General features: G+C 51.2%; 1 protein-coding gene across 1 annotated transcript in view; it reads right to left on the bottom strand.

Annotated features, from left to right (window-relative positions):
* DPP6 (dipeptidyl peptidase like 6) overlaps window positions 1-24,096 on the bottom strand; it is a 713,986-nt gene that overhangs the window by 49,060 nt on the left and 640,830 nt on the right. The window contains exons 12-16 of the mRNA XM_047850332.1: window positions 22,700-22,738; window positions 18,273-18,380; window positions 15,853-15,944; window positions 15,011-15,058; window positions 13,137-13,255 (exon numbers count right to left, since the gene is read on the bottom strand). Coding sequence (XP_047706288.1) covers window positions 13,137-13,255; window positions 15,011-15,058; window positions 15,853-15,944; window positions 18,273-18,380; window positions 22,700-22,738 — 406 coding nt within the window. The remainder of the gene's footprint in view (window positions 1-13,136; window positions 13,256-15,010; window positions 15,059-15,852; window positions 15,945-18,272; window positions 18,381-22,699; window positions 22,739-24,096) is intronic.

Raw genomic sequence — 24,096 nt, 5'->3', positions numbered from 1 at the left:
CTCACGCCCCCCCTGCACACATCCCAGTAATAGACCAACCACATTAAATGTCATTTCTGGGATGGGTGCTCCCCCCTCAACATGAGTCCCTCAAGGCAGGATCTCTGACTGATTTTGTGCTTCCCCAGCACCTAGAGGCATACATTAGCTGCTCAATAGTTGAACTGGATGGAGGAGGGAGGTGGAGGTCAGAACCTGCCTTAGGGAAATGTCTCCGATGTCTTCATGGTTCTGCTGAGGAACAAACCAGGCAGGAGAGCGGATACTCTGTGTTCATGGAGTCCCTACATTCACATGCATTTTGTCTCGGTTGGTATGGATGCAAAGCTATGAAGTACAAAACAGGGGGCTTTTAAAAATGCATTAGGAGTGCTGTATTATCATTCAATAGCTGTCTACCATAATCTAATACCTTCTTCTGGGGGAAAAAAAGTTAACGGAAGTGGAAGCAGATGTAACATTTAGCCAGATGCCTCTGCTCATCTTCCCTTGAATGTGATTATTTTAAGAACACGGATGATCCCACGTTGTCTCCTTTCGAGAATTGCTGACTTATTTGGCCCCACGTTTCCTGAAGAAGGTGCTTTGTAAGAAGTTTTGCTCCTTTTTCGAGCTCATTTGCAACCCTCCTGGCCCCTGCCCTGCTTTCTGCCGCCATATTGGCTTTTTTGTTGCTGTCGACAACACGGAAGAAGACAACTGTTGTTCATGTTTGACTTATTAAAGTCTACGTGGTGCTGGGTGCAGCACACACAGGATTGGGGTCACCCACAATTTACAGGATCACTCATAGCTCCCATTCTTATCAGTAGTATGCATTTCCACGTTGGACATGGGCTGAACTCCTAACTGTAGGTCTCTCGTGGACGCATTTCCTTAACAGTGATTCATTATCAGCATGCAAATCTCCTGGTGGGGTTGGGACAAGTGGCTCAAACCACCATCTTCTGTGTTCTCAGGCAAATGTGAGCCATCCCGTGTCTGAAGCTATTGGAACTGGTGTGCGTGAAAGCCATGGAACTTATGAGAGTAAAAATGTGACTTCTGAGATTTGCCTTTCACCTTCTCCTTAGCACTTCATCCAGGTTTGCCTCTTTGGTTCCTTCTTTGGGTACAATGCACCGAGCACACAAAACTCTCGATGGCCAGCCATGGTGCTTGCTAATCAGGATGCAAAGGAGAAGAACAGTGTTACAGAAACACCAGGACGGTAGTCAGACGGCGTGGGGTCTGGGGCTCCTACTACTAACCGGCTGTGCGGTTTGCCTGAGTCATTCAACAGCTCTGTGCCTCAGTTTCCTCAACAGCAAAGCAAGGAAAGTGGAGTCAGCCACCACCACAGTCCTTTTTGTGATAACTTTCTTTCTTCCTCACATGGACCAATGGTTCAAGTCAATGATGGAAGGCAACGACAGTGCCAAAGAGCTCCCTGAAGCAGCAAAGATCAATTTACAGCCAGCAGAGTAAGTGATAAATATCCTCACCTCTTTGAAGACAATTTATGGATGGTATAATGAGAAGAATTTATTGATACAAAAACTGCCTTACTCAACCATGCTGGATAGCTAGGAATTAAGTACAAGTACCTTCAAAATATTCTTACAGATCAGCTTTAAAAAGTGTTGTGGGTTCATGAGGGTCCAGGGTTGGATCATTGAGATAGAAACGTATCCACTTCACTTATGGCTCCTTCTGGCTATTTAAGCTTTGGCTATTTAGTGACAACCAAGAGGGTAGCTCATAGCTGGGACCGAGAGATTATGAGAAACTCCCCTTGGCAATCCAGTGGGTTGTAGACGTCAGACTGTCACCTGTGGGTGGGATATGGCCTGCAAATGTTTGCTTAGCCAGAAGGAATACGTTCCAAATTTTAGTGGGTTTCCAATATTGAGAAATTCGATTTTTATATAAAAATATGGATTTTGAAGCTCTGTTTGAGTACCATAAGATCCAGAAATTAAATAGCTTCTGAATGGTGACAACTGACTGCAGCAGAATGGCAGGTGTTCTTTTTAGACTTGGGATGTTCCCTCCAGCACCCTCCATGCCCTGCCCCTCCCTGTTATAATCTGCAAAGTGGGGTTCACTTGACCTTCCCTCCTGTCCCCTCAAGCATCTATACTTGCAAATATTTTTAATTTTTTTCATGTTTATTTATTTTTGAGGGGGGGGGGAGAGAGAGAGAGGGAGAGGGAGGGAGGAAGGGAGAGGGGCAGAGAGAGAGGGAAACACAGAATCCGAGGCAGGCTCCAGGCTCCAAGCTGTCAGCACAGAGCCTGACACAGGGCTCGAACTCACAAACCTTGACATCATGCCTGAGCTGAAGTCGGACGCTTAACCGACTGAGCCAGCCAGGCGCCCTGCAAGTGTTCTCTTAAACAGTGAGGGAGGGGAGGAGCCAAAACTCATGGCTAGACAAGCATCTGTTTCCCCTTATTCCTCTTCCTTTCCATTAGCATCAATAATTAATTAAGTTTGGGATCAATTCTTTTTATGTCTTATCAAAAATGGAAACTTTTGTTGAAAGCCAGCTGTACGTTTCCAATCTAATACCTGTAATTCACGTGTGCCAGGCAATGTGATAACATTCTCTGGTTTAAAACAAAATGTCACCTACTATTGGAACGTGGGTAGAAGTGGATGGATGTTTTACTGGTGGTCAGAATGTGCCAGCACTATTGTTTAAGGTGACAGTTCTTGGAGTGTAGTGCCAATGCTTCCTTGCTTCCATCTTTAAAATGTTTTCTTCTTATTTTGCTTTTGGTGTCCTATCCATGAAACACAAGGTCAATGGCACAAAACTTTCCCCCGTGGGTTCTTTTAGGGGTTTTACAGTGTCAGGTCTTATGTATAAGTCTTTAATCCATTTTGAGGTGTGAGTGTGTGAGTGTGTGTGTGTGTGTGTGTGTGTGTGTGTGTGGTATAAGGTAAGGGTTCACTTAATTCTTCAGCATACAGGCACCCAAGTCTCCCACATCCCCTGCTCCCCACCAGTGGGTCTACACTCCATCTGCTGGAGCACAGCTGCCCTTCCAGAGCTGGCTGAAATCATCTAGAAGCTTCTTCTAGTTTTTTAAGCACTTTTGTTTTAGGAATCCTCATGAACAACTGCAGTACATTTTATCCAATAATTGTTAAAGTTTAGTTCCTTTGCTCATCATACGCCTCTTACTTCTCTTTGGCCAGACCTTTTCTTTTGTTTAAGCCCTCTGTGTGTAGTTTTGTTTTGTTTTGTTTGCCAGGGCAGGTGTGTGAATGGTATATTTTACATATTTGAACATTCCCAAATTCCTTTTCCTGCCCATTGTATTTATTTATTTGATTTTTATTTTATTATTTATTTTTTTTAATGTTTATTTTTGAGAGAGTGGAAGTGGGGGAGGGGCAGGCAGAGGGGGACAGAGGATCTGAAGCGGGCTCTGTGCTGTCAACACAGAGTCCCATGGGGGGCTCACACCCATGAACTGTGAAATCATGACCTGAGCTGAAGTCAAACTCTCAACCAACCGAGCCACCCAGGTACCCCTTCCTGCCCATTTTATGAACAAGAGCTCAGGATGGGCAGGACTGAAACTTAGAAACCGTTTTCCATCAGCAGCAGTTTATGGACTTGTTCTGCTGTTTCCTGAACTGTTGTTGCAAAGTGAGAAGCCCGATACTACTCTGAGTATTTAAAATAATAAGAGAAAAGGAAAGAAAAAAGAAAAGAGAAAACCCTCCACATACCCTTCCTTCTGCCCCATAACCTTATGTAATTTCTAACCTCGGAATCATCAAATTTCAGTAGGAGCAATTAACTTCCTGGCTTTCCCCAAATTCTTACAAGACATTCAATACTTCTTTCCTCTGTAATGACTCAACGCTTGGTGGGATTTTTTTCTATTATATCTTTTTTCCCCTTCATCCTTCCCAGTCTCCCCTCGAACCTCCACCTGGCAGAATGCATTTCTGGGATCCAGTATTCATGTCTCTCAAGTTTTGCTGGAATGCTCATTTCCATCCAGTTGTGGTCTTCTGGGTAATCCTGCTGGATCTTCCGCATTCCTGTTTGGTGGTATGCTGTCCATAATTTTGCCCAATCAAGGACACTTCTGAGAATGAAGAGAAGGGCACTAAAAATAAAGATCAGGCCTACATCGATCTTTGTCAGGCATTATCCAGGGCTTTCTCGGAAAACTGGGGCTTATAATTACTGCATCTATTCAGTTTTTCTTTTGAACTAAAAAAAATTAGGGGAGGGTGTATATTTTGATGAGTCAATTTACTTTTTCTTCTTTTTTTTTATTAAGCTTTTAGTTTTAATTCCAATATAGTTAACATGCAGTGTTTAATGTTAGTTTCAGCTGTACAATATAGTGACTCAACAGTTCCATATGTCACTCAGTGCTCATCACAAGTGCCCTCCTTAATCCCCATCACCTGCTTCACCCACCCCCACCTGACCCCTCTGGAAACCACCAGTGTGGTCTCTGTAGTTAAGAGTTTGTTTCTTGCTTTGCTTCTCTTTTTTTTTTTTCATTTTGTCTCTTTCATTTGTCTCTTAGTTCATTTGTTTTGTTTCTTAAATTCTACCTATAAGTAAAATCATACGGTATTTGTCTTTCTCTGACTGACTTATTTCACTTAGCATCATACACTCTAGCTCTATGCATGTTGTTGCAAATGGCAAGACTTCATTATATTTAATGGCTGAGTAACATTCCATTGTGTATATATGTCACGTCTTCTTTACCCATTCATCAGTTGAGGGACTCTTGGGCTGCTTTCATAATTTGCCTATTGTAAATAATGCTGCAATAAAAATAGAGCTACACATATTCCTTCTAATTGATGTTTTCCCCCTTTTTTTGGGAAAATACTCAGTAGTATGATTACTGGATGGTAGGGTAGTTCTATTTTTAAATTTTTGAGGACCCTCCACACTGTTTTCCACAGCAGATGCACCTGTTTATATTCCCAGCAACAGTGCATGAAGGTTCCTTTTTTGTACACATCCTTGCCAACACCTGTTGTTTCTTGTGTTTTTTATTTTAGCCAATCTGGCAGGTGTGGGATGATATCTCATTGTAGTTTTGATTTGCATTTCCCTGATGACGAGTGATGTTGAGCATCTTTTCATGTGTCTAGTGGCCATCTGGATGTCTTATTTGGAGAGATGTCTCTTCATATCTGCTGCACATTTTGTAACTGGGTTGTTTTTGGGTGTTGACTTGTATCAGTTCTCCATATGCTTTGGATACTAATATCTGATCCATTTATCAGATATGCCATTTGCAAACATCTCCCATTCTGTAGGTTGTCTTTTTGTTTTATCGATTGTTTTTTAATTTTTTTTTTTGTAATTATATCCTTCATCACTTATGCTACATACACAGCCTAGGCTTTGGACTTTGGAATTAACTCTCAGTGTGATCTATTTCTATTTACTTTTCAAAAATTTGTCAATGTTCTGGTCTGCAGGTAACCCCTTCCTGGTGACTCAGTGGTGCCATTTATTTATTTATTTATTTTTAATTTTTTTTTTCAACGTTTATTTATTTTTGGGACAGAGAGAGACAGAGCATGAACGGGGGAGGGGCAGAGAGAGAGGGAGACACAGAATCGGAAACAGGCTCCAGGCTCTGAGCCAACAGCCCAGAGCCTGACGCGGGGCTCGAACTCCCGGACCGCGAGATTGTGACCTGGCTGAAGTCGGACGCTTAACCAAGTGCGCCACCCAGGCACCCCTATTTTTTAATTTTATGTTTCTTCTACTATTTTACATATGTACTCAGGAAGCTGTCCTTAAGGAAAAGATGCTTTAGGAAATGTGATGGTGGTCAGGAGCAAAGTGGCTGGCTGGAGTCGGGGCAGTGGGCATAAAAGGAGAACGTGGGTCACAGAGGCACCATAGTTGCACCGAATGGTATTATTTATTGTCAACGCACATTTCAAGTAGAATGCTGTCAGGAAAGACTTCTCATTTTGCAGAAGGTACCTTGTCACCTGGTGCTGGAACAGCTCAGATATTTGCCCCATGATGGGGAAGGTGTCCAGTGGGAAAGTGGGAAGTGTCTTTCTGAGGGAGATGCTTGTTTTGTTGTCACTGAAGAGCAACGAGGCTCCTGCTCAGTGACTTGCTTGGGGTCTGGGAGCTTTTACTGATGAGTTTAGCATCTTCCAAAGTATTCATGTAAATTATACTGATGATACAACCTGCCCCGAGAATCCCTCTCCTTGTTCTTGGTACCCACAGCTTCAGAGGGAGTAGCTCTAAATGTCTGAGAGATTGAAGAGATGTTCTTCCTCACAAACACACTGGCAACGCTCCAAGGAGTCTCAAACTTGGTTCCAAACATTTGCTTGGACAAACTCAAAATTAAAATAGGGTCGCCCAGGTTAATGGCTTGGAAACTTGGTATAAGAGACGCTTAGAGGATTACGTGCTTTTCCCTTTTCAAATCTTGTTGCACGGCATCAGTATTGCCCCATGTTTGAAGCGAATAATATAGTTTCATCAGCGAGGATGCAGATTATTATTTTTCTAGCTCTGGCACTATCATTTACAGTTATCTGAAATAATTTCAGTAGAAGAGTGTATTTCATGCCTACATTGGATGGGCCGGGATGTAAGAGGGTGCACCTGCTTAGATGTACACTGAAGGACTGTGTGTGAATGGGCATCACCCCGGGGCCACTTTGGAGGGGTCTGGAGCTTTCTTCTCCTTACTTCAAAAGATGTATGACTGGCCGAGTTGTCTTTCAGTCAGAAACCTTAGGCCACAAGCTTCCCTCGGGATACTTTCTGTAGTGATGTCAAGATTAATAGCTTTCCACTCCCTCCAGGAACAGATGTGTGGTAGGTGGGCACCACCTCCTCCCTCACTGCTGCATGTGGCAGACATGGCCCATCAATCGCTCATGAGGCTCTTTCTTGCTGAGCCTGGACTTGGCCAAGGCATCCTTCTTATGCACAGCACTGCAGCCAGGGACTTCCAGTGCGGAGGAGTTGATCTTCAAGGCTGAAACCCATTTTTCATCCCTGCCACTCATGGCTTTGTTTTGACTAAAACTCATGGAGAACTAATATAGTGCCTCGGTGTACATTTCCCCTTCTGTTATACTCCTCAAGGTCAGGACATGGCCAGGGCAGCTGAGAGCACTGGGCATCTGATGGAGTAGAGGCAGAGAGGGGAAATGGCACAGAAGGAGGAAATATCCAGCGCTGATGAAAATAAGAAAACTTGGTTCCTTCCTAACTTCCACCAAGAACCAGCTGTGGAGGGCCCTGTAGGCATTGCCTTTCTGAAGTCACCAGGTACTTCACCTCCATGCCTCACACATGGGTGAGCTAAGGTTCTGTGACTCTGGCAACTACAGTCACTTCTGGAACTTTCTATCCTGCTAGTGTGAGCGCAGACCCAGGGCTTCTGGCACAGCCTGGTGAGGTATGAGGATGGCCACTCACATCTGGAAACACCGAGTAAGGGATTTGCTTCACTAATTTCACAGACGGTAACCATCTGTCATGTTAGCCCCACCTTCTGGATGCTGAGTCAGTAGCTGGAGGATGGCTAAGACACTCTCCTTTGATCACTGAGGTAACGACGATGACGATGGTGACTGTGGTCACAATATTAGTTATCACTTATTAGGCATTTGCTGTGCCTCGGACATCATGCCAAGCAGTCCACGTGCATTACCTCCGTGAATCCAGACAAGAGCTTTGTGAGACAGCTACTGTTGTGGCCCCAGTTTTCAGGATGAGGAAGTCGAGGGTTTGGCAAGGCCAGCCAACGTGCCCACATCCCAAAGCTAGTGAGCGGAGGGGCCCAGCTTCTAGCCAGGTCTGTCCAATTCCATCCTTCATTGCTCTCCATTTCTGTGATTTCTCTTTTTCCATGGCAGCGATGGTGATGATGGAGCCCCGAGCATTTAGTAGTAAGAAAAGCAGTAATCGGGATACAGTCACTCGGTTTATTTTAAGCTTACATGTTTTGTTTCAATTTGACTTCAAGATGGAGAATGCTGTCTTGATAAATCAAGTCGCCGACTCTATGGCCGAATGTCTTAACCATTGGCAAATGGCTCCGTAAATCACAACAGCAAAGGGGGGTGAAGTCCAGACCGTAGCAGGACTCATAACAAAGGTTCTCCACTCAGAACAGGACGAAAAGCTCGAGTTTCACCATGTTTGGTTCCAAGAAAAAGAGGTTTATTTATTAACTTTTAAAAATAGAAAACTGTTTTTGATATAAAACAGCAAATGCCTGATTCATGCACAGGTCCCATTTTCCTGGTGAAGTTTTGGTGTTTCTTAGAAACAGGACTGACTGAGTCCTTCTCACAAACTTGGAGGAAAATGAATCATGTGCTTGGGATTCAGTTTGAAGAGAAAAATCCAATTCTCTAAACAGAGGCTATGACTGTAAAACTCAAATTACGTAAACTGGGTGCTTTGATTCAGTTGCACAGTGGCTCTCCTGGATGAATTCAGCTGGGGAGGAGAAAAATCCTAACAACTTTTCAAAGCTCCATGTGACTCGAGTATTCATTTGACTTTCTGACACAGAGGAAGAATTTCTGGAGAAAACGTACACTTCTTCCGCCAACATGCCAGCGTTATCTTCCAAAAACATGGTTTGGAAACTATCACTTTCTGCAGAGGCCCCTCTCACTCTTTCTAGAATATGGTAAAGCCATTGGGAACAGTCTCTGTCACAAAGTCTCACGTGGTTGCCCTTAAATTTGTGTCCCTGAGAAAACCAACAACAGTTCCTTTCCTCTCTTTCTTATAGAAGAAGGTGAATGGAGTCACAGAAGGGAGGTCCTGTGGGTCAACTGTATCTCCCCATGAAAGATATGTTGCAGTTCCAACCCCAGTACCTGTGGATGTGACCTTATTTGGAAATAGGGTCTTTGTAAATGCAATCAAGTTAAGATGAAGTCGACTGGAGTAGGTGGGTCCTCACCTGTGGTTGGTGTCCTTACAAGGAGAGAGAAACTGGGGTCCAGAGACACAGGGCCACATGCCGACGAAGGCAGAGATCGGGGTGTGGGGCCCAGAGACACAGGGTCATGTGCCAGTGGAGGCAGAGGTCGGGGTAGGACATCTACAAGGTGGGGAACACCCAGGATCACTGGCAGCACCAGAAGCTGGAGGGAGGCATGGAGTAGGTTCCCTCTCAGAGCCTCCACGAGGAGTCAGCCCTGCAGACGACTTGCTTTCAGACTTCTGGTCTCCAGAACTGGGAGAGTATACATTTTTGCTGCGTTAAGCCCACCCAGCTTGTGGTCATTTGCTACAGCAGCCCCGGGGAACTAATACAGGAGGTGAGTAATTTTTCTTTAAACTTGACACTGGGGTCACCCAAGACTCAAAGTTGGACGTCACAGCTCTGCGGGAGATGCAGCCTGACTTCTGATCTGGGTGCTCCAGGACAGCTGAGGAACCAGTGACAGTTTCCGTCACACATGCTGGTCTGAAGGTGCCCACGCTGCCTGGGCTTGTTCATCCCAAGGGTTGATAAAAATTGACCCTTGCCTGGGGCATCTGGGTGGCTCAGTCAGTTAAGCGTCCGACTTCAGTTCAGGTCATGATCTCATGGCTGGTGGGTTCAAGCCCCGCGTCGGGCTCTGTGCCGACAGCCCAGAGCCTGGAGCCTGCTTCGGATTCTGTATCTCCCTCTCTCTCTCTGCCCCTTCCCCACTCACACTCTGTCTCTCCATCTCTTAAAAATAAATAAACATTAAAAAAATTAAAAAAAAATCAACCCTTGGCTTAAAAGAAGGTCTGGGGGATGTATCAGTCAGGTGTCCATTGATCGATCAAAGACCAAATGTGCAAGTCAGTGTAGGGAACTCTAAGATCTCTTTGTGTTAGAGACAGATAGCAAGCAATCAGAAATGGAAACATAAACGTCAAATATTATAAGGAATGTATTTTTCAAACTGTGAAGAGCTGAACAGAGTTTAGGTATTTCTATCACCACCCATCTTACAGGGTCACTGGGGAGACCAGCAAGTGTAGAAACTGAAAGCTTGCTGGGTTTTCTGGAAAATCACTGTAAGATGTCACATGGTAATGCAGTATTTTGAATGCATCTGGCTTCACTGCTAGACCCTAGAGATCGGAAAAGAAATCTAAACGTCTGTGTACTTATTATGTAGGTGAGTTTCTACAAGGTTCCACTGCATCTGGTTTACAGGCACTTTTCATGCAAGCCTTCAGTGGCCATATGAAACCCATGACTTTTTGCTAGAAATACCGGCACAGGGAGATGGGACCCAGCTAGGTAATGAGTGGATGTAAGCACTGCAAACATTTCGGAGTCTTGCCTTACTTGTGCTATTTTAATCGATGGTGTGCGAAGGTAAGAAAATAATTTATGCATTTAAAAGTTTTACATACTTAATAAAAATTAAGAACTTAAGAATTATAAACAAATACAGAAATGAGAAGCCTTGAGACAGCACAGAATAAATGTTAAGGAAGTGTCACAGGAGAGGGCACCAGATGATAAGACTCAGAGGAAATCTGTGACGATGAGGGTGGAGGTTATGGTCTCACCAGGAGAAGGACAACGCATGGAAGGGCCAGTCACAGACAAGCATTCACTGCAGACGAGTGATGGGCGACAATCAGCTGGGACAGAGGGACAGTGTAAATTAAGGGACAGAACCATCGCAGATAAACTCAGCAAAACCCATCACAGCGGAAGGTCCGCAGGCAAAGCAGGAGGAGTTTAGATGGGGTATCTCAGTTTTGTGGTCTTACAGCCGCTTGTGTGGTCCCCAGCCCTGTGGACTCCCCCAGCGTGACGGCCTGCGGCCGCTCTGATTAAACACTTGCTTTGGCCGCTGGGTGCCTGCCGTGCCCCGGTTCTAAACCCTTGGTCCAAACCTCCTCCTGCACGATGGGCCGAGCCCTTCTGAGTGTGGGAGTGTTCACAGATTCCCCTTCCCCCAGTCACAGAGAATCCTCTACAGTCATTACGTTTTCTTCAGCCTAGAAGGGAAGGACTTGTTGTTGTTCTGGCTACATCTTAGGGGCCATGTTAATCTACCCGAAGTGTCGCAGGAGCCGGGAAGGAGAGCCTCTTAGAGCTGGGGGTGGGGACATTGTTTTGGTCAGAGGTTCGTAGGAATCTCTGGAGTAGTGAGTAGCGTTGGGGTGTGAAAGCAACACAGGGGAGGGAGTTTAATCAATGCTGCCTGGGTCCACTTTAATCTCTGCCGAGAGACATGGGGGAAAATAAAATCACTGAGAATTAATTTTGGTTGTTAAATTGGACTTCTTAAATGCATGCCTCTGCTGGACCGATGGGGGCTCACAGGCCGTCGGGGGGGACCCTCCACGCGATCTCAGCATGCCCAACGCTCCTCCTCACGCTGCATCCTCCTCCCCCCGCCCCATGACACTGCACTCGACACTCTGAATCCCACCCTTGCCCACGTCTGAAATGCCACCTCATCTTCCCTTGATTCTTCTTCCCCCCCCAGAAATCCCAAGCAATCAAACTGGGTGTAATCATCCCCTTCTGAAGTCTCACCCCCATGACAGTCGTCACCACCGCTCACGGGGTTAACCGGCCCTCAGCGCAGGACGGGGATTTGCTTTCACTGCGGCTAAGTCCGTGGTCTCTTATCATTGCATCTGGATTCTGAAAGTTTGCTGCTATTGGTTTTGTACATTTATGTTTCTTTGTTTGTCTTTTAGAAAGTCCCTTTTTAAAAATGAGGGTTTGGTCAGGCTTTGGGGGAAAGGTCAATTTGGGCATTCAAGTTACTTTCACCAGAAAATAGGTTATCATACAAAAAATATATACAGAGAAATTTTGTAGAGAAGAGGGCTAGTTTAAGCTTACCTTACGATAAGGCAACATACTCAATATTTAAATGGGCTTTAAATGATGGATCCTTGTCTGGGAAGTTCTTTACATGCACTTTGACTTTTCTCTTCTGTATTTTATCATGATGTTTCTGTGTTTCCTTCTGGGGACAAGATTCCAGATGCGTGATTGTGTAGCTCTGGTCAGACTCTTGTCTCAGCTCCTAGTGGGTCGGTTTCCTGGCCACATAAACCCTACATTTTCCCAGGCTGTAATTTCCCAAAGATCCTGCCACGGGGCGGCAGGTGTCACTGGCCCGGTAGCCGGGAGACCTTGATGCTGGTTCCCTGTGCATCACCCAACCTCCTGTCGATGGATGAAGCCAGTGGACTGGTTCTTAGGGTCTCTCCTCTTTCGGCCGCTTGCTGTCTGCTTCCCGGGCAGCACAGGAAAGAGGAGTTTGGTACCACCTTCCTTCGAGGGGACTGGGGGAGGGGGTGGCTACAGTTGTAATTCAGAGGTTCCCCATCGTCTTGGGAGAACGTCTGGGGCTGAGCCTGTGGTGGTCAAGGGGCCGAGTCTTCCTGGCTTTTCACGATTTTGGAAGATACTCACAAAAAGGGGATGAGGCCATGCACTGGTGTGCGGCTGGCGAAGGCCAACGAAGACAGTGCTCTCACAGACATTCCTCCTTCTGCACCCGCGAGTCGTGGGCCTGAATTGGTCCTGGTCCCAGTCAGTTCCACCTGCAGCAACGTGGTCTCAGGAGCTCTTGAGACACGCTTTGTAACAACCGCATTTATTTGTGGATTCTAGACCTTGTCCTTCCAACATACGAGGACAAGACGCAAAGACACTGGTTTTTCCACCGTGGGACATGCCCACTGCTTCGTGTATGCTGACGGGTGTGATCAGGAACTTTCTGGGATAAGTTACCCCCACGTTAGGTCATAGGACGATAATTTCTTTTCTGCCTGAGACTTCTAGATCACCTTGACCCTTAAATATGCTTAAGAAGTTGAGCTTTGAGAAGTTTATTACCTTTATAAATGGCAAAGGTTCGTCAACGTGTGGGACACTTATCTACTTCCTAGGACTTTTTGTTTGGAGAATGTGGAGGAACTCTGGGATTAAGTGGCCTCGAGGGTAAACGCCCTGATAAGCTGTAAACCGCAGACGGTCCAGTAACCCTACTCGCGTGAGCCCACCTGGGCAGGTCCCTGCCTGGTCTGGGACAGGCTCCCACCGCCACCCCCCTGCCGGTGGCCAGGATGCCCGCGGATCTCAGCGCTGACGTAGAGGTGGGTCCAGAGGGCCGCAGCCTACCTTCGCACTTGAGGAGGAAGAAGTCTGCACTGTGGCTGAAGGATGCACTGAAGTAGGTGCAATTCTCCACCAGGTCACAGGACATGCACTGCCTGTTGAAGCTGCCCACCGTGCTGGCACTGGAGGAACAGAGACGGCGGGGCGTGAACCCAGGCGGCGAGGAGACCAGCCCAGGGCGCAGGGCCCAAACCCCCAGCTCAGCCTTCGGGGCTGGTGGCTTCTCTCCTTTCAAGGGCGCTCGCGAGTCCCTGACGCTCCACGGTGGGCCTTTCTCCCGCCCCCCCCCCCGGGAAGGCCCGAATGCTCTGCTCTGTTCTCCCCTTCCCTGGCGGGCAGGCCCCCCTCGGAAGAGCTCACGGCACGTGTGCTCTCTGGGTGCACACGTGACAGTGCACGCTTGGTCACCTGCGCCTGTGCGTGCCCCCACTGGGAAGGGGAAGGCGCACAGTGCCTGGTGCCGTTATCTAGTACTTTGGACCCACGCCTCTGGTCTGAGAAGACGGCTCGCTCTTTGAGAACAGGAGCTCGTCTTCTGAATCTCTGAATTTCCTAGGAGAGCCTAGCACTGGTGCACGACGCGTCAGGAACCCCAGGGGCATGGGCTGAACCGGGCTCCGGCTGCTTCGGAGCCACACGGAGACGTGGAGCTTCTCACTTGTTGGGGGGGGAGGCGGAGCAGGAACCCCGGGACCACGCGGAACAAGCACACGCTCACGTCAAGAAGGCCTGAAATGTGTTCCCCAAAATGAAGATACCGAGGAGGCTTTGCATGTACCTGGAGGGGGTTCCTGCCTGAGCACTTTGCCGGGGAAGGTCGCCTCCCCCCACAGGCCCCGCAGGAGACCTGCCCACAAGGGTGACGGTAGCTCGCGCCCAGGAGAAGACGGCCTTCTAACGGTATTCGTAAGGCAGAGGAAAAGGGAGGTGGTCCGCCTCGAACCCCTTCATTCTTGGGGTGACAGGACTGATCTAAGTAACGCTGGCAGGCACGCCCGGCTACACGGGGCAGGGGGCCTGTGCCCACGTGGGTTTGCCAGAGTTCTCTCCCCTCCAGAGGGACTCCCCTGTGCTGGCCTTCTGTGCCCTCAGCACACGCACCGGTGGGCGGGAGGGGACATGCTGGTCCTCCTGAGAGGGATTCTCCAGCGTCCCGTGGCAGGGAGGGGAGCCAGGCGTCGGCTCCATCCAGCCTGAGTCACCCCCTCGGGCCCTCGGGTCCCCGCGGGGCGGCTGCTGTGCCTGTGGGCTGTGACCAGCACCCACCGACCTTCTAGTCTGGGAAACACGGAGGAGGTAAGAGGTTGTGCTATTTCCACGTCTGGTGATCCCAGTTCAGAACCCAAGGCTTTCCCTGGTGGGAACAGTGACTGGGGCAGGTGACAGGACCTGATGCCAGGGAGAACAGACCCTGGAAGAAGTCGCCTCTCCAGGGTTCAGACTGCACCCTTCCTCTGCCTCGTCTGGGGTTCCAGATCTGACCGCTGTCACAGCAAGACGGTGGCGACACGGAGCCCGTAGAGGGCCTCCTCCCCGCTCGACACGGGGCACGCCCGAGCCGACTTGCCTCCCATCAGCCCCCCGTGGGAATGAGCCCGCCACGTCACATTTGCATACAGTTGAGAAGAAAGAGGCTGGGTTATCAACACGAGAAAGCACGTCGGGGGTGGGGAGCAAACACCCCTGCGTGGGACAAGCGCAGAAAAATCAAGTTTCAAATTTGGTGGCCTCTTCATTTCTCGTTATTTGTCTCCAGACCTTACAGCTGCCTCTGTGACGGTCCCCTGCGCCCCCCCACCCCCCCGGGGGTACCGCGTCCCTGCACGAGTCACCAGGCCTTCTGAAGGCGGAGCCCCGTGTGCGGCCGGCCCACGTACCTGTAGAGCTGTCGCCTCCGAGGCAGGTCCTCCGTGCTCAGGAAGTAGCTGCAAAGATGGGGGGGGGGGGACACACAACAGGGATTAGTGGTCCCAGGGTGGGCTCGCGTCCCCTGCAGGGCTCTGTCTGCAGACGCTCCCCGGGACTCTGCCCGTGCGTGGTGGCGGGACCTCCTGTCCCGCTCAGGCCCAGCCCCGGGCACGGGCCGGGAGAGCCACACACCCAGGGGCCTCACTGGGGCTCCACCGAGGGCCGAGGACGGTGTACAACTGGACTCAGGTGCGGGCATCCCTTTACAAGCCGTTGGCCTCCCGGAGGGCCGGGACCTGAGCACCCTTGACACCAGTCCAGACGTAAAGCCTGGGGCAGTGGTGTTCCTCTGCCACTGGAGCGCGGGCCCCCGGGCCCTGGTCCCACCACCAGGGAGGACGAGCGGCATCCCGGGCCTGGCCTCCACCGTCGGAGCTGAATCCTGGCTCCCTGTCACTGTCTGGATAAGCCGCAGTCAACGACTCAACCGCTCTGTGTGTCGGCTTATTTACATTAGGAGCGGGGAAAGCAGTGACCCCTCTCCCTCCCCCGGACTGCTGAGCCAAAGGACAGAACGGTCACAACGCGCCCCGCACGGGGCCTGGAGCTCACAAGGAGTACAGACCCGTCCTGCCACTGCCTGTCCCCCTGTGTCACCCCGCAGGGCCGGCCGCTCGGCTTCCTCTGCTCAGTGTCTGGCAACTTTGGAGGTGGGGCCGCTGGGAGACAGAACCTAGTGAGTGTCGTCTGACCGGAAGTAAGGGCCGCGTTTCGCCAGGGTCTTGCCGGCCCCGCGGCCCGCCCCACTTACATCTTGTTCCGCTTCTCGTCGTAGGACAGGATCTTGGTGACGTCCCAGTCTCCAGATGTGATGGACTGAATGTTGTCGTTGCTGCTGTTGGGCTGGAACACAGACAGGACATGGTAGAGCTGGTGAGCCCGAGCCCCTCCGTGGGGTCCCCCCCCCCCCTGCCAAGTCCTCTCCTCTGACCGGGGCTTGCATCCAGCCCGTCCACAAAGCCTCGGCTGACACCCCCAGGTCCTAGCCCTCCCCTTCCTCCAGAGTCCACGTCCGTGGTACTTGTCACCTGGTGCCATGACGGCCGGGCCACCAACCATGACACATGGGTGTCACTAGAGGCAGCAATGGCCCCTCTGCACATGCTGCTGATGCTGTTTTATAAAATTTGGGAATCTCATTAGCAGAGTCATTACTACAGGAAGACTGGGAGGCAGGAAAGAGGAATATGGGGGGGTATGAAACAGGACAAGGAAATAGACGGAGGGGAGGGGGGAGGGAGGGAGGGAGGAGGGAAGGAGGGAAGGAGGAAGAGACGAAAGAAGAAAAGAAGGAAGAGGGGAAGGAAGGGGGAAGGAAGGCAGGAAAAGAGGGGGGAAGACAGGAAGGAGAGAGGAAGGGAAGGAGGGAGGGAGGAAGGTAGAGAAGGAAGGAGAGAGGGAAGGAGGGAGGGAGGAGACATGTCTGTCATTCTCTGCCATCATTTACAAGGACAGTTCGAATCCCTCTCTCTCCCTAAGTGCCTCCCAATGTGGAATAATTCTGACAATAAACCGTAATGGGGGGAGGTGCGGCCATCGTGACAGGAACGACGTGATCTGGAACGCGGTGTGGAGGTGCAGGGTGAGGCACCGGCCAGCTGTGCTGGAGGGTAGGTGCTCAGGGAGGCAGGTGGGAATCGGATGGTGACTAAGTCAGGCAGAGCCCATGGGGGTCTCAGGGGAAGGGAGAGCCTGCGGGGAGCAGGGAAGCGGGGGTGCGGGGGATTCTGGATGACAGGGGTGGCCTGAGGGGCTCCTGGCCAGGGGGGTGCTCTCCTGGATGAAAGCGGGCCTGCTTCCTGCAGGGATGTTAACAGGGCACTCTGTGCATGAATTCAGGGACACGGCCACATGCAAACACATAAACGTTTTCGATCTTGGTTAATGTGATCCAAAATGTGGAAACAGGACTCTGGTGCCACAGTGACCAACGGAAAGTCGGCCAGAGAGCAGTCACCGTCAGTCATGCGGTCACTTGGGCTGGAGACTCAGGCCCCTGCAGCCCTGCCTCGGGGAACCAGGCTCCCCACGGTCACTGCTGGGTCTCCGTTACTGTTCCCTGTGTCACACCTGCCCTTAAGTGGGGTGTCCTCAGCATGTTCTTTTGAAATTGTCTTTTGGCCCAAATCCTAAATAGGAGTCTTCTATTAGTAGCTACAGGATATTTTTGATAACTATTTAAAACCAAATTTTAATTCACCTATCCTGGGCCCCAAATAACTTAAGCTCTGTCAGAAATGGAATCCACGCTCGGAAGATGAGGGTCATGGTCACAGAAATGCCACGCCCTCTCTGCACCTTCTTCCTAAAGACAGCACTCCCCAAACACTCAGTGCCCTGAGCTTCCTGGGGTGACAGGTCTGCAACAAACAGCGTTCACCAAGATCTCTGCCTCTGGTTCTAAATCCGCGTACATTAAGCTCAGCGATGCCCTGCTCCTAAGCCACCAGACCCCAGAATCAGGTGAGTGGCAGCAGGCGGGAGCAGAGTAATAGCATAGTGCCTACACCTGGCTCAAAGACAGCATGTCCTAGGACACCGCACCGTGAGGCACTAGACCCGTGTCCCTGGGAGACCCGTGTCCCTGGGAGAGAGGGTCAGGGACAGCACAACAGACGGGGAGGGAGGGTCGAGGGCACAGGATCGTCTACAAAGTAGTAGACCCGAGTCCCAGGGCTCATCCCCAACACCGGGTCCCACAGTCCCCTATGCTACTGCCAGAAGTGTTATTTAAAAAAAATTTTTTTTAATGTTTATGTCTGAGAGAGAAAGAGCGTGAGTGGAGGAGGGGCAGAGAGAGAGGGAGACACAGAATCTGAAATGGGCTCCAGGCTCCGAGCTGTCAGCACAGAGCCGGATGCGAAATTGAACCCACGAATTGTGAGATCGTGACCTGAGCTGAAGTCGGACGTTTCACCGACTGAGTCACCCAGGGGCCCCGAAGTGTCATTGCATTTTCGAGCCATAACAGAAAGGGCACACGTGCGACCCAGCGTCTCAAGCCCTGGGCTTTGCGAGCACCCCATTCTTCCCCACCTTGGGGAAACCACCTCCCAGTTCAAGAACCCGGGCTCACTCTGGGGACCTTGCAGATGATCAGGGCACACAGAGTGGTCCCCACTAGGGGCTGTCACCAGCACAGCGGGAAGTTTTAGAAACGGTCGGGATTACCTGGGACGACGAGACGGTGATGTGATAGAATTTCCCTTGTCCCCCCTGTGGGATGGCTCTGACGAAGAAGAACTTCCGGCCGTCCTTGGAGAACACTGGCTCCTCGTTCTATGGACAAAAGCAGAGTGTGAAAAGGCTTCGTTGTGTGTGGAAGGTCTACCACAGACGATACATCCTGAGAGCCATCTCCTCTGCCGTTTGTAATGGGGGGTGCGGTGGAAAGAATCAACAGTGCGTGGGGCCTCTCCTCTCCTTGGGAAGCACGAGTCAAAGCTTCTGTTTCCCAAGGAACAATGAGGAATTCAGCAGAGCCTTCAGGAAGGCGCCGAGCCCGGAGCGGGCTTGTCGCAGGCCCCCAGGCGGGGCAGGACCTCTGCTCGGAGAGCGCCCGGGGCACCTGCCCCTCTCACCGCGGCTCCGTGAGAGCAGAGCCCAGGGCAGCACCTGTCCAGGCACACCCGCCTCCACCTTGAAGAAGCGAACCCCGAACACTCACAAGTTTGTGTCTGAAAACGAATTCTACCACGTTCGGTCCCGTCTTTTGTTCTTTAATTTAGTAAAGAACACGGAATAGCCCGCCAGGGAGACAAGTAAAAAGAGAACAGAACAGCAAACAAGGACACATTTTATTCATTCTAAGGTGCAGGTGCAGGAAACGTTCCTTCCAGGAACCTTGAACCAGAAGAGCGTGCCACACGGGCATTTGCCGGATAGCCCGTTTGCTGGGGTCTCTTGCCACTTCTCCTCGGAGAGGAATGGGCATTCCCAGCTCTCCCCCGGGGAAGGAATTCTCGGCTGGATTCAAAGCCGAGGCCTGAAGTGTGTTGCCCTATCCCTGCCCGGCCCCCCCAGAGCTGAGCGGCCACGGCCCCGGGGTCGGGCCACCTCCCCGATGGGGGAAAAGGCATTTTGCTACAGCGGCATCTCAGCATCTCTGCGGCTCCGGCTTGGAAGCTTCCATCCGTGAACACCAATTAGTCGGCGACGATCTATATTTTCTGATTCAAGGAGCCGCACGCTCACGCGGCCGAGAACAAACGGTAAATAGGCCCCAGCTGGTGCCAGGAACGCACATTTCCCCGCAGTGAGCGAGGAGACGCCAGCGTGATGCGCCCGGAGAAATAAACTAACATGTGATTAAAATGACATTTAATCTTCATGAATATTTGCAATAAAATGAAACCTTTAATCTGCAAATATTTATTTTTCTATTTAGAGCTGGCAGCGTGGTATTTAGAAGCAGGGGCAATGGGAAAGTGAGTGGGGACTCTGGCTTTTTAAATGTACTTTTATTTGCCAAGCCCCAGGGCGGATACTGCAATATTGCCTCCGTTTTCTGGGGAAGTGTTTGCACTTTTGGCAGAGAAAAATACTCTGAATGAAGGTAATAAATAATTAATTCCGGCCAGGCGCTTTGCTTTCATACTGAGGGGGCCCTCACCATTTCGATATCACCTTTACATTCATCAGGGAGCACTGTGCACCTGCCCTCAGCCTGAGACCCGCTTTCTGGGGCAGTGAATGTATTCCTGGTAGGATAGTGCAATGGTTTTTGAGGAGGAGACCCGGATGTCAGTGCTGACACTCGGGGCTTCTGGGGGAAGCTCTCCGGTCTCTCTCGGTTAACAGGGAATCTGCCACACACGATGCCCCCTCTCCCCACCTCCATGCCACTCGCAGAGGATCCGTGAAGAAGGAGCCCTTTCTACTGGTGAGAGAGTCTTTGTGAAATGTTGGTACCACACCTGCCAATTCTTCCCAGAGAGTGGTTCCGGACACGCCCCTTGTCCAATCTCCCAGCCTGGAGTTTGAAATCACAAAACCAAAATTCTGGTTAAGGAAGAAAGACTGTCTGATGTCGGCCTACAGGATGCATCTTCAGCCAGAGGACGGGGTCCAGGGCTCTACACCGAATCCCCGTGGATCCACATCAGGACAGACGTTGCAAGGTCACGGATGGTGGTGATGGAGTGTATGCATCAGGGGGGAGCTGCCTATTCTTCTGGAATATTCCTAGGAGAACTGGGTGGTTCCTAACTTGCCCTCCAGGACCTCGTGATATCCTGAAGGGTGTGAAAAACAGGGTCCACGGCTCCCTTTGTGAAAAATCTCTTTGAACGTCATGAGAAACTGGTGAAGCTAGACCTTCCTACTGGCCCTGGAGCGCTGTGTTCGTGATGCCTGGGGAGTGGTACCCAGAGAAAGCAGGGCCTCCCTACACTCCCCAGGCAGGGCCGCTCGCTGGCCCTGAGCGGGGAAAGCACCACCTTGGAACAGGTCCTCTGTAGGACCTGCCGTCTTAAACTCAAGACGGCACGACACATTTCTCAATGGCTGTTTAAAAAATGTTAGCGGTTTGCTCGGTAAATGCCTTCAAGTCTGCATTGTAAAAGTGTGATTCTCCACGTGGCTTCGAGTGCCGACTTGATTTTGCGTGGAGAGAGCCGCTGTCCCAAGGCCATCCAGGCTGTCTGTCTGGAGCGTGGCTGGTGTTCTCCGGTGGGCCACGAGCTGCAAGGCTGATAAATACAGAAAAATCCCGGTGATGATGGCATCTCCACGATGAAGAGACCAGCAAAGCGCGCGGCCTCTTGGCCTCCAGACCTCGAGGACCCCCAGCCAGTGCTCCAGCCCCGCCCACAGCCAAACACCTGTCCGTGTCTTCTGAACGTATCTTAGGGTTACTTCCATTTACCACACGTGGGATTCATGCCCGCCTCTCATCAAACCTTCCTACCCCGTGAATCTTTGAGAGCTGCTGTTCTAGAGGATTCATTTCCATTTGGGTTTTTGTTGTTTGTTTTTTTAAAAACTGTACTGGGGTGAAATTCACATAACTTTGCTCCCCAGCGCCCTCCCCCGGCCCGGGGAGCCAGCAAACAGCCGTCCCTTTCTGTGAACTCATTTATTCAGGACATTTTGTGTTAATGGAATCACACAACGGGCGGCCTCTTTGTCTGGCTCTGGGCTCCCCGCAGAAGGTTCTTGCCGCACTGCTCAAGACAGCCAAAGGGCAGAAACAACCCAATGCCCATCAACAGATAAACAAGCTGCGGTCTGTCCGTACAGTGGAATGTCGTTCAGCCACAAGAAGGAAGGTCGTCCCCACACCCGCCAGACAAGGGCTTGGGAGAAGTCGCTGGTTCAGTTTTGAGATCCACGGAGCCTAGGCGCTGTCTGGTCTGATCCGTAAGGTACTGGCCGATCAGACGACCACACAGATGATGGCTTTTCTTCGCTTTCACGTCAAGCTGTCTGACGTTCTGTCTGCTACAAGAGGGGCACCAGCACGTGTGTTTGCTATCTGCGCTCCTGTCACTGATCCAGGGGGGCTTTCGGCAACTTCACAGCATGACCTCCCAGCTCACGTTTCAGGGTCCTCCAAGCACGCTCTCTTTCTTGGAGTTTTCTTAGCTTGGATGTGGCACCCACGCTTACACACAGGAAACAAGATCGGGCATTCGGGCGATTCCTCTTTCGGAAAAGACCGGCGAGGAGGAGTATTTCAAAGTGAGTGTGCTTGTGTGCCCGTGTCTGAGGCTGCCCGCCTTGGACGTCACCGATGGGAGGCTGGGACGGACAGCTGACTCCGCCGCTAGGGAAGTCCTGCCCGTGGGTCCGCGTCCAGCCACCGTTATTCTGTCCCCGGATTCTGTTGGCACTCGCTTCACCCTGGTTCTCGAGACTCCAATCTGGTGTGATTTTCCCCACAAATGTTCAGACTGCTTTCATCCCAGCAGGCCGGATAGGAAGGAAGGAAGCCTCCAAAACTCTCACCTGTTCTTTGCCAGGGTGTGGAGTGAGACAAAACACCAGCCCTGAGAGCTTTGCTTTCTGCGGGAGTTTAATGTTTTTGGCTGCAGAAGTGGGAGTCCCTGTCGGCCTCTCCCGACCTCCTCAAACCTCAAGACCCCGGAGCCTGTTTAACGTGTACTTCTTGCCCGAGTAAGGACGGGAAGCCGGGGGTGGCTCCGAAGGCCAGGTTCCCGTGAAAGCTCACGCCGAACCCCAGCACGGTGCGCCTCCAACGGGACAGCCATAGAATCATGAGGAGAGATGTACGGCTACCAGCTTGTTTTAGAGAGTACGTTGAGGCAGCGTTTATGGACTCCTTGTAATTCGCCACAAGGACATCAATCTAACAGAACTGAGTTCTCACCAAGCCCCGTACGTTCTCAAGAGCCGTGGTTTTCAAACTGTCTTTCTTCCTTGGTTCTATGACTCTCCAGTCATGCGCAAGGGCCACGGGGAGCAAGGAGGAGCCGGCCGAGCAGCCCCCACCACCCACCAGGGCCGGAAACCTCTGCGGGGCTACTGAGGGACTGAATGCTTGAGAAGCCATCGTGTTGTGAAAACTCGGAGAGCGCCGTGGTGGCGCATCTGGGGGTGGGCGCAGACAAAAGACAAGTCAAACGTGCAGTAGCTACCTGTCTGTGGAGCCAGGCTTCGCTTTCGTCCTCGTGTTTCTGAAATGAAATAAGAGCATTAGACAAAGGATGTTTTTGCATGGTTTGTGTCTGTGACCAACAGCGCAGAAACAATTTGATTCCCCTCCACGGTCGCTGCACAGGCACACAGAGCCGTGGCCCGCCCAGGGAGGAGGCATCCCGGCCCGCCGTTGTGGCTCACCGCCAAACACTCGTGTCCCCGAACAAGAAAAACGTCGCCCTCCCCGGCAACGGGGACAAACCCATGGTGGGCGGGAATCCGGTGGAAGATGGCGTACTTCTGCCATATTTGGCCGTCAGTCCACGCGTGGGCCTGCTCGGAAGTGCTGCCTTGTTGTAGGCCTTTGTGCGTGTGCGTGTGCAGGTGTGTGGACATTTCTCAAGCCACAGCCCTGAATAACAACCCCGGGAGCGAAAAGTAAATCTCCCAGAACCGTGTGGAAAGACGCATAATGGACGACCAAACAGAACAAAAAACACCAGCGTTCCAGCTACGCCGTGGGCCTGCTCCCGGTGCTGGTCCGGCCTCCGGACGCCCAGGGAGGGGTTCTCTAGCCCCAAGTCCTGTACGGTCGGCAGGAGGGAGTCTCATGATGGACTCGCACGGGTCGGGGCGGAGGTGAGAGCAGGTGTAGATCAGCAACCATTCCCGGCTTCCTGGCTCTGCGTCTGCTCCTTCCTTCCCTCCTCCCCCTCGATATGCCCACGGGATCACCTGGAGTCTGCTCTCAGGTGACTCACGTGGGGACGTCCGTCTCGGTAACAGATCACTCTGTGCACCTGGAAAAGGCGGTGCGGCGAGATGCTTCCGGGCCTCCCAGGCCACGGTGAACCTGCTCTACAAGCCCTCTCCCTCCCCAGCTGGGGAGTAAAAACTTAGGGGCCAAAAGGAGTTTCCGGAAGACCTGCTGGGCATTATTCGTGGAGTATAATTGACCTTTTCTCACCTAGCACAAGGGGGTGTGCCTCTTCGGGCTCACGTGGAAGTGTGGCGGCCTCGCACCCACGGGCCGGAGGGTGTGTCCTCGGCCGCCCCTCGGCTTGGATTTTCATTCTTTGTTCGCTTCCCTCTGGTACTTTTCCATGGTAGTTCACCTCCTCTAACTACACATTAAGTCAGCCCGAGCCCCCAGGAACACGGCTGGGCTCACCGGTGACCTTCAGGGATGGATGCGGCCCCCCAGGGGCCGCTGGCCCCAGGTCCACCATAAGTGGGCAAGGCAAGCCAGGTGGCAGGGCCGGCTCCACCCGTGTCCTGGGGGCTCAGGCTGCCCCTCCCCGTCTCTGATATCAACTGGAAAATGAAGAGAAGGCTCGTCCCGAGCATGCGGTGGGCGCAGATAAAGGGGGTTGACACATCACGGGCTGTGGAGCTC

Source organism: Prionailurus viverrinus, chromosome A2 (genome assembly GCF_022837055.1).
Source record: "Prionailurus viverrinus isolate Anna chromosome A2, UM_Priviv_1.0, whole genome shotgun sequence".
In the NCBI taxonomy this organism is placed as follows: Eukaryota; Metazoa; Chordata; class Mammalia; order Carnivora; family Felidae; genus Prionailurus; species Prionailurus viverrinus.
This window is presented reverse-complemented; position numbering and strand designations above follow the sequence as displayed.